At 38.0% G+C, this 11,038-nt stretch overlaps 2 protein-coding genes across 2 annotated transcripts; both read right to left on the bottom strand.

The window, feature by feature from the left end:
• Positions 1 to 260: 260 nt before the first annotated feature.
• Positions 261 to 1,019, bottom strand: LOC133853840 (B3 domain-containing protein At2g33720-like). The gene has a single exon (XM_062289865.1). It carries the CDS (start codon positions 1,017 to 1,019, stop codon positions 261 to 263), a length of 759 nt encoding a protein of 252 aa, XP_062145849.1.
• A 4,115-nt stretch (positions 1,020 to 5,134) lies between these two features.
• LOC133854724 (heat shock protein 83) lies at positions 5,135 to 8,968 on the bottom strand. The gene is made up of 4 exons (XM_062290981.1): positions 8,676 to 8,968; positions 8,440 to 8,581; positions 7,986 to 8,266; positions 5,135 to 6,896 (listed from the first exon to the last, which is right to left on the bottom strand). The coding sequence occupies exons 1-4, from the start codon at positions 8,832 to 8,834 to the stop codon at positions 5,343 to 5,345; spliced, it is 2,136 nt and encodes a 711-aa protein (XP_062146965.1). The 5' UTR covers positions 8,835 to 8,968; the 3' UTR covers positions 5,135 to 5,342.
• Between the last annotated feature and the right edge of the window lie 2,070 nt (positions 8,969 to 11,038).

The raw sequence follows: 11,038 nt of genomic DNA, 5'->3' as shown, positions 1-11,038 counted from the left end.
CTATTACAAATCAATTAAACCACACAGATTGAATTTGCATTTTAATTTCCTTTAAAAAATAATGCCTTTTCTTATAATTGATTAAAAGAAAAATTTTACAAGGATGATCTTCAAACCAAAAAAGGGACGAACTTTCCAACAATACACCCATAACAAAATAAGACAGGACAAAAATGCTTAGTGATTGTAAGGGGCTATTAATTAGAGACAATTTGCTTCTCTTTTTACGTAAGTACAAGAAAACAGACATGCATATATGTTCAAGCCCGGTTGAGAATCCTAAAATTAAATCTTGAATTGGTTTGATCCCAATGAAGTTCAATCTGGTCACCCTTGTTCAGGACCCTCCTCTCCACAAATTCCTTTTTCCATTTTCCAATGAGAACATAGCTCCCATTACTTGCCCATCGTTTGAACACCAATTGATGTTCAGACTTGGTATCACAATCCCAAACACAAACTTGCAACCCTTTATGTAAGCTTTCAATGCGATTGGCATCCCATTTGGGTAAGATATGCTTCTTCACCCCATCCGCTGCCAACAAGAGCCTCGACAAATACCCCAGATCGCTTGTCTCGATCGTCTTCTTGATAACACGGGGATCAACGCCTAGCTTCAACTCCAATGAAACACCGCTGCGCATCTCTTCTCTTCTAACTTCACGGCAACTAAGTTTCATTCTTTTGATTCTACAAGCAAGGAGGTTTTCATTTGCTTTTCTCTTTTTGGTCGTGGAAGAAGCGCAACCGACCTTCAATTCCAACGATCCATGTTGGCTCTTGGTGATCTGATCAAGCCCTTCATCATGAGCTTCACCGACTTGAGCTTGATCATCGTTCTCTTGAAGACCCAAAAAATTATAGAAGATGGGTTTTCTCACGTTACGTTCAGAAAAGGATGTTGTCTTGCCGTTGGAAAAAAGCGATAGTTCCAGTGAAACTTCGTTCTTTTCATCGCCGTTTCCTTCTGGGATTTCACAAGTCGGCTTGGTGGCAAAAAAAAGCTCCATGCCCACCATCTGATCATCGCCGCTAATTAGTGATCGACGAGAATGCAAAGTGTGGATCCGGCCAACTTTTCAAGGAAAAAGAGCGGGAGCTTTTCTTCCTTAGGCCTCGTTTGATTTGCGTAATGAATATTTTACTAAGAAATTAAATAATTATTATTGAAAATAAAGGAGTGTGGAATGAAATAATTAATTATTCACATTCCTTAGTTCGGTGATAAAAGATATGCCCTAATTGAAATTGAATCAAATTACTAAAGAAAATCTCATATGTTTTTACCATTTAACTGTTGTGGGTAGCCGTCTAGTGGCCATCCACATAAGACCCTGGGAGTGGTCCCTACCAAGTAAAAGAATAACTATTCCAACAGAATAGTCATTTTATTCCAATGGTCTATTCCGCAAACCAACGAGGTCTTAGTGTATGTTGGTGAGGATTGTTAAAAAGAGCAATATTATATAGTAGATTATTATACAACTGTCATACAATTGAGATGACGTGATAGTAAAAATCAGCCATTAATTTTACTACTATTGTATATAGTTGTTAAAAGTAAATAAGAGTACGTGAATGTTTAACTGAGGATTAAAAGTCCTTAATTTGTACCTGGTTCAAGCTTCCCTTTTATAATGTTTTTGACAGGACCATTCGAACATCTGTTTCGGCCTCACTAATATGTGGGATTACCCTAACAATAGCCTTGAGATCCCATCCCTCTTAATTATTGGCGTTGATGATATTGTGAAATTGGATATTCATTTTTTTTTTCCTAATTGAATAAAAAAAATGGTTACCGGGAAGGATCCTTCCCACTTATGATTCAAAAAGAAGAATAAATGGACGATCCTATAAATGAAAAAGGAGTAGGCTCTCAACAATATACCGAAATCAAATTAAAACAGTGCTGAAATAATTACAAAATATAAAAAATTGGTCAAACAAGTGACCTGACCCTCCCAATGGGCCACACAAAATGAATTAAAGAAGCTAAAGGGGCATAGATTGGATATTCATTTTGATTTCGAAGATATTGAAGCAAATACCTTGTTACACACAGACACATAGGATCGGGTTTGTCCTAGTGGGATTTGAGTTGCAAGCCGATATTATGATTTAGGTGGACTGGGATACCTTCTCGGCCCAATTTCCTACTGATCAAATACAATTACGTTCTAAGCCCAAGCTCGATTTAAATAGTGGCAACGGCATGTGCAGCTCAAAAGTTGTTTTAAATTTTGTTTGGAAATTAAAAGTTGTGAATTTGTCGTACGTACGGAAAGCGAATTATTTTTCTCAAGTTCAATGGTATATTGCTAGTAATAAATCTATATAAAAGTTTTTTTTTTTTTTGCTACATAATTTTATTACTCAATAAAAATAAAATTTTCATATTTCCTTTTGATTATACTTGTAAGTTTTTGTTTGTTGAGAAAGTTATCATATAAGAGTGGAAAAAAAAATGGATAATTGCAACATTGGTCCCTGTAATATATTATAATTACAAATTACTCTCTATGGTTTAAAAAATTCATATGAGGTCCTCGTGATAAACTATAATTACAAATCGATCCCTGAAGTCAAATTCCGTTAAAAATTTTAACAGATTCTGTTAAATGCCACGTCAGCACTACGTGTCGCCAATAAAATGGCGACACGTGTCAATCTTAATAAAAAAAATATAAATTTATTAAAAAATAAATATACTTATTTTTAAAAACAAAAACCAAAAAAAAAAAAGGAAAAAAGGGAAGGGCAAAGGGGTGGCCGCCGGGGGTGGCCTGAGGGCTACCCCTGGACCTTCTAGGGGGCCACCCCCAGCCTTTGGGGAGGCCGCGGCCACCCCCAGAGGTGGCCGAGGGTGGCCATCGAGGCACCCCTAGTAGATCCAGGGTGGCTGCGTGCCACCCTTGGCCACTGGGGAGGTCGCGGCCACCCCCAAAGGTGGCAGAGGGTGGCCGCGCGCCACCCCCTGCGGCCACTAGGGGTGGCGTGCTGCCACCCCCATAGGCTAGGGGTGGCCCAGCCACCCCTCCCCATTTTTGCTTTTTTTTTTTTTAAAAAAAAAAAAATAATAAAAAGTTTATTTTTTTATTCAAATGGACACGTGTCGCTATCTTATTGGTTGGACGTGGTGCTGACGTGACATTTAATAGAATCTGTCAAAAAATTTAACGGAATTTGACTCCAGGGATCGATTTGTAATTATTGCTAACTACAAGGACCTCCCATGAACTTTTTGAACAATAGAAAGTGAAAAATAATTATAGTATACCACAGGGATCAATAGTTCAATTATCTCAAACATGCCCCAAATTGAATTACAATCCCGACTCTCCAATGACCCAAAAAAAGAGAGGAAACGTGGTTGTTCAACAGCTACACGTTCCTGATGATCAAAAAATACAAAAACAAAAATTGGGATTGTAGTTTGGGAGTTTACTCAATTGATTATGTTTCTTGCACCAAACTTGCAGGGTCCTGGTGGAAGGCCTGGCTTTGGTCGTGGAGCTGGTGGTTTTGGTGGGGCCCCAGAGAGCTCAAATCTTTCTCGAGAGTGATGTTTCCTGTTCCTAAATTGCATGGTTTTGACAGTTCGATTTTTAAGAAGAATCCATTTTCACTTGCTGCATATGGGAGTTGAATAGCAATTCTTATTTTTGTTCGTCTGGTGTTGGATTGATAATAGTTACTATTTAAGTTTTTCCTGGTTTATGAGTTGTCTTTTTATACTATTTCTCAAGCATTTTCTACGTAGTTTAGTTTTATGCTATTTGTGATGCTTCGGAAGAGGTTTGTCTAGTTCTTTGGGCATGCCCCGTAAATTTGTCTGTCCTCTTAACCAAGGAATCCATTATCAGTTCCTTCATAAATGGCCTCTCCTACTCAATTCTCACCGTACAGAATTTACAAAACTTCTGCACTCTCCCTTCAGGACCAAACTTCCACCTTTTGGTAGTATTAGATTATGGACAGAAATTTCCTACAAACTCAAAATTTTCTAGAACTCACATATAAGATTGACATGGGAGAACTACATATTATTTAAATAGTATGTGCTTTTTACATGCTTTTTTAATATTATTAATAAAACAAAATGTGTTTTTCACATGTTTAAAGGACACGAGTCCTTTTTATATTTGGTTTGTAGACAATTTCTGTCCTTAGATTATTGTCGTACATATGATATGCAACAGATGCCATTCGGGTCTCCAATAGTTTTCTTCCTGAATTGCTAGATAGTTCACAATGAGATTCAATGGCCTGATTTTTAGTAGGGTTTAGGAGAGGTTCCATGAAAGCCAAGCTTTATGCTATTAATGCTACTTTGGGCTTTAGGCAACAATTTTTTGTGTTTTTGTTTAGATTGAAAAAGGGAAAGGCCTGATTTTCAAAATCTATGCCGGAATCTGATAAACCCAAACGAGAAGGCTGAAGCATCAGGACATGCCTCTCTTCCGTAGTGCAAAAAATTAACCCTGAAACAAGAAGTAGAAGAAACCGCGACTAACTAGCGTCGTAGTATAGTCTGCAACTATCAATTAGTTAATTAATTCTCTTGGAAGCTTAAATTTGTAGAAACTTTCTACGAATTTAATTGTTTAATTATCAGTATTATACTTTACTTGCATTTAAATTATCAAATTTTAGGATTAAATACTATGTGGTTTAAAGACTTTAATTTTTATCCTAATGCTTCTTTACCTATCATAAATGGTATATTGTTAAGACAAGATATTAATATTTTTGTCAAAAAATTGACAGAAGTCAGTATCTTGTTAAGACATTTAATTATTAGAATAATGCTTTCCTTACATTTAAGTCATAGTTAAGATTTAATTTTAGGGTTAAATATGTTTGATTCTCTCTCGCTCTGATTTAAAGATTTTAATTTTTGCTCGTATCCTTCATTTTGTGATATTATATATCGTTAAGACTGGATAGAATACTTCTGTCTAAAAATTAACGTGGCCTAAATAGCTGGTCATCTTGCTATAAATTAAATAATTAAGGTGAAAAATTTCAGTGACAGAATTTTGTTGGAGCCCAATGTGGCACCAGAATCATCTAATATTGGCAACTCCCTTCAAGTTTGTCATCAACCTTCAAAGACATGGTGGGGAAGAAATAAAGATATAAAGAACTATAATATATACTGGAAATAGACACGGACTGTATTTATGTCAAAAGCAACATAGTCGATGACCATGAGTACAAACCATCCACAAGGTCCTAAACAAAAGCTAGAAACTCAAAGCCCAAAATGCAAAAACTGAAAACCAAAAGAAGATAGACACTGCACAGAAACACTGATGGCATAGGATGTCTTTCTCTCTTCAGTCAACTTCCTCCATCTTGCTCTCCTCGTCACCCTCCTCCTCCAAAGGTGGCGGCATATCAGCATCCTCGCTGCCAGTGTCGTCTTCATCAATGCTCAGGCCCAGCTTCAACATCCTGTGAATTCGTGCGGCAAACGTGTTTGGATCGTCGAGACTGAAACCAGAAGTCAAAAGAGCAGCCTCGAAGAGCAGCATGACCAAATCCTTCACCGATTTATCGTTCTTGTCGGCCTCGGCTCTCTTCCTCAACTCCTCCATAATGGGATTGTCGGGGTTAATCTCCATTGTCTTCTTGCTAGACATGTAAGAACTCATGCTGGTGTCCCTCAGAGCCTGTGCTTTCATGATCCTCTCCATGTTGGCTGTCCATCCATATTCCCCAGTGACCAAGCAACAGGGCGAGTCCACAATTCTTTCAGACACCACCACTTTCTCTACCTTGTCCCCAAGAATGTCTTTGATGATCTTGCACAGGTTCTCAAATGACTTCTTCTTTTCCTCCTTTTTCTTCTTCTCTTCCTCCGATTCATCCTCCAACTTCAGCCCTTCCTTTGTGGCAGAAACGAGCTTCTTCCCGTCGTACTCCTTCAATTGCGAAACAACATACTCATCAATGGCGTCAACCATGAAAAGGACCTCATAGCCTTTCTTCTTCAGCCTCTCAAGAAAGGGCGAGTTCTCAACAGCTTTCTTACTCTCACCAGTGATGTAATAGATCTCTTTCTGACCCTCTTTCATTCTTGCCACATAGTCCTTCAAGCTGGTCATATCATCACCACTTTTGGTTGAATGGAACCTCAGCAACTCAGCCAGCTTAGCCCTGTTCTGACTATCCTCATGAATACCCAACTTTATGTTCTTAGAGAATGCCTCATAGAACTTGTTAAAGTTCTCCTTATTCTCAGCAATCTCATTGAACATCTCAATGCATTTCTTCACCAGGTTCTTCTTGATCACCTTGAGAATCTTGTTCTGTTGTAGCATTTCGCGAGAAATGTTGAGTGGGAGGTCATCAGAGTCCACCACTCCCTTCACAAAGCTCAGATACTCTGGCATGAGTTCTTCACAATTGTCAGTGATAAACACCCTCCTGACATAGAGCTTGACGTTGCTCAACTTCTTCCTCGTGTCGAAGAGATCGAACGGGGCTCTCTTCGGAACAAAAAGGATGGCTTTGAACTCCAGCTGCCCTTCCACAGAGAAATGTTTCACAGCAAGATGATCCTCCCAGTCATTGGTGAGGCTCTTGTAGAAAGCTGCATATTCCTCCTTGGTTATTTCCTCAGGTTTTCGGAGCCAAATAGGTTTCTGCTTGTTGATGAGCTCCCACTCATGATTCACCTCCTTCACCTTCTTCTTCTTGTGTTTCTTTTCTTTCTCCTCATCAACTTCTTCAACATCACCCTCCTCTTCCTTGTTAGTTTCCTCATCTTCATCATCACTAACCTCTTTCTCTGTGGTCTTCTCAGTCCACAGGTAGATTGGGTAGCTAATGAACTCAGAGTGCTTCTTCACAAGGTCCTTCAATCTCCTCTCCTCCAAGTACTCCAACTGCAATGTCAATTAAGATTCACATTCTATTGAATACCAAAACTATCCCAAAACTGGACTCAGAAATAACAGAGACAAAACTGGCCGGTGGTGGTTGTTTTCCCCAATGCCACCCATTATAAAAGGGTTAAGCACTGTTGGAAAATTTGATTAAGTAATTATATGTATGGAGATGAGCGGGACTTCAACCCTGAAGCAAAGTGTTATAATATTTGCTCAAGTGACCAATTCATCCTTAGATTTGTAGGACAAACGAAAATTTGTAGTACATAGAAATTTAATCCCACTAGTATTATATTAATCACTGAGAATTAAGATTGCTATCCAACATGGACTGGGTTTGGCATTATGATTTCATAGATTAAAAGTTTAATCACAGAAAATATACATTTTTTATACTTCGTTTTTAAAAATTAAGATTTAAAAATATAGAAAAAATTATGAAATCTGTATTTTTAAATCGTAGATAAAAAATACATTTCTAAAAACGCACGATGTTAAAAACTATATTATTGAGATTTTACCGAACTCTTAGAGCTCGTTTAAAATACTTTTAGTACATAAAAAATTGCCCTAAGCAAAAATATATATGTTTAATAATTTTTTTTTAAAAAAAAAATATGTTTGAATTTTTTTCTTCACGAAAGCCCAAAATTGGGTGTTAAGAAAAGCTTAAAAATGAGATTTTTATTCATTTATTTATAAAAAGCCAGAGATTTTAATAGACAAACTCTATATTTTAACACAATCCCGGACAGAGTATTAAATTATGTTTTTAAAATTAAGTTTTTAAGTCGTACATTTTAAAATTGCAAACCGCAAACCAAAACGAATTCTTTCATCAAACTTGTACCTACAACATTAATTATGGTGTGTTTGTTTTAAATATTATTTTGAATAATATTTTATTTTTTTAAAAAAATAAATTATATTTATTATTTTTTTTAAAATTTTATCTCACAAATTCAACTCTCGTAATTTACATAGTAAATTTGAATAATATTCGAATTCAACACTCAAACGGACTATAAACCAAATATAATATAATAATACATTAAAAATATAAAATGTGTGCTTCCTTATTCTCACCTGGTCTTCCTTGAGGAAGAGAGTGATCTTGGTTCCTCTGCCCAAGGGCTCGCCATTGACATCCCTGGTGATAGTGAAGGACCCACCGGCCTGAGACTCCCAGATGTACTGCTCATCGTCGTTGTGCTTGGTCGTCACAATCACCTTCTCGGCAACGAGGTAAGCCGAGTAGAACCCAACGCCGAACTGCCCGATCATGCTCACATCCGCCCCGGCCTGCAACGCCTCCATGAACTCCTTCGTCCCCGACTTGGCAATCGTCCCCAAGTTGTTCACCAAATCTGACCCCACAAAACCCACATTGCTTCAATCCATCAGAACCCATTCCGAAGAAAAAAAAACTCCAAAGTTCACGAAATCACACGTTAAGCTTAATTCATTGACTAATACAAACGAAAAATTGCAAAATCAGTCCAATTCTACCGATGTGGGCTGGTTGAATAGGTTCACGTACCTCCTTTGGTCATGCCGATACCGCTATCGATGATTGAAAGGGTCTTGTTGACCTTGTCAGGAACAATCCTGATGAAGAGCTCCGGCTGAGCATCAAGTTTGCTCTTGTCCGTCAAGCTCTCAAATCTGATCTTATCCAATGCCTACAAAACAAACAAAACCGAAATTCAAAACACACCCACATCACTAAGAATTAAGTTGATCAGTCAGTTGACGGCGGGACGGACGGAAACATACATCGGAGGCATTGCTGACGATCTCACGAAGGAAAATCTCCTTGTTGCTGTAGAAGGTGTTGATGATGAGGCTCAGAAGCTGGTTAATCTCCGCCTGGAACGCAAAGGTCTCGGTCTCCATCTCCATCTCTCGACTCTCTCCCATGTGCACGTCAGCCATTGATACAGGTTGCTATCAACTCGAATTCACAGAATACAGAACGAAGCGAGAAGGCGATGAGAAAATCAAAATCTCAGGAATTTGTTTTCCTTAACGTTGGATTTCTCTCTTTTTCTTTTCTCTTTTTCGGTCGTGACATCAGCTGGAGAGGCATGGTATTTATAACGTGTTAAGAGGTTTCTCGTGGCTTCTTCATTACTCGTGGTTTCTCGAATCGCTTTTCGCGGCTCTAGACTCTTCTTCGTTTTTCTAGAATCACTTCTTAGGGGCTTTATTGACTCTTTTGCCCTTGAACTCGTTTGAAAAATAATTCTATTATTCTAACCTAATTTGAAAAATTTGTCCCTCTCAATTTGGGATAGAGATCCCTTAACAATTTTGTTATTGGAATTACTAGTCATTAGAATAGTAAATGTGAATGTGAGAGAATCTTTATAAACCTTAAATACTCGAACAAGTCTTGAATAGTCCGTCCTCTTATTTGGGCACATAAATCCCATATAGTATTTCTCACATTTTTACTTGAATTGTTAATAATTTGAGAAGAAAAAAAAAATAGAAAAATGTTAGGGGTACTTAAAAACTCTTACAAAAAATTTTTACAAACTGACATAGCATGCATGTGGCATTTTATTAACTAAAAAAATTTAGACACCTAGGATTCTACATCCACGCTAAATCTAGGTGGAAGTTTCCATGGACGGCTAGCAATGAGCTTGGGGCAGGACGGCCGGCAAGAGGGGAAAGATTGCGAGAGAGGACGGTGTGCGGGTAGCCCTGTGGTCGGAGTGGGGCACACCGGCCGGATCTGAGATCCAACAAACCCACGCCGGTGTGCGTAGGTTTTTGGCTAGAGATCCGGCCGGAGACCCACGCACACCTGCGTGGGTTTCGTTGGTCCAACCAGAAACCCAAATCCGTCCAGAGATCCGGCCTTCTCGAACCCAGATCCGGCCAAGCATTGAGTGTCCATTCCCGAACCTAGATCCGGCCGACCGTCCATTCCCGAACCCAGATCCGGCCGAAAACCCACCTCTGTCGCCGTTCCCTCGCTTCGTCCTCGCTGGTCATTCTCCGTTCAATCGGTGAATCTGGTTTCAACCGGATTTACTGGTTGGGCTTCTACCGAGCTGGTCAGTGTCGTGGTCGGCCGATGTGTTGGATTTCCGACGGTGTCTGGGTTCAACCGGCCGGCGACTGGGGGGTAGAACGGGTCTGGAACAGCGACTGTAGGGGAGAAAGGCATTTTTGTACTTTAACACTTATTCCATGTAGGACGCCACGTTAGTTTGTAAACTTCTCTTTGTAAAGGTTTGTAAGTACCTCTAGCATTTCTCAAAAAAATATAGTAGATCTGGATCCATCGATATGTACGAGCATGTTTGGGTGACAAGTATTTTTTAAATACTATTTTCTAATTTTTCAAATTCTAATCAGATTTTATCTAACTTTTTTTTCTAATTTTGTCTCGGACAGAATTTCTTACAATTCACATATAAGATTGACATGTGCCCCTTAGCATGTGAAAGCACATGCTATTTAAATAGCATGTACTTTTTACATTTTTTTTAATAGCATTAATAAAAAAAACCTGAGACAAAAGGACAGAAATTTCCTAGAACCCACATATAAAAAGGATAACTCACCTATAAGATTAACATATGTCTTTTGGCATGTGAGAAGAACATGTTATTTTAATAGCTTGTACTTCTCACATGCTTTTTTAATAGCATTAATAAATAATAAAAAAAACATGTGTTTCTCACTTGTTTAAATGACACATGTCACTCTTATATGTGGGTTGTATGAAATTTCATACAAATCGATTTGTAGGAAATTTCTATCATTTCTAAACCATCCAAATATAATTTCAGATAATAAATTTTCTCGATAGGCTGAAGCTCCTCGATCATATGGAAAATCGGTTGGAGTATTCTTCCAATCAAGTCTTATAAGTTAGCAAATTTTATTGAGTTATCTGAGTAAGATGGCCAATTCTATAACTTGGATGAAGAATCCCATGAACACTGTTTCTACATCTATCTAAGTCTGAAAGAATCAAGATCATTTCAAACTGTTAAATTACCACGTCTAAATAGCCTATGCTAATAATAAAAAATGTTAGACTTAATAATTTAAATTAACATTGTAACATTTCTTTTTACGTGTAGATCAGAATCAAACTCAACTCAAATTCTTGCTCA

Source organism: Alnus glutinosa, chromosome 13, assembly GCF_958979055.1.
Source record: "Alnus glutinosa chromosome 13, dhAlnGlut1.1, whole genome shotgun sequence".
Lineage (NCBI taxonomy): Eukaryota > Viridiplantae > Streptophyta > Magnoliopsida > Fagales > Betulaceae > Alnus > Alnus glutinosa.
The sequence above is the reverse complement of the archived record's forward strand: the minus strand, read 5'-3'. Positions and strand labels throughout refer to the sequence as shown.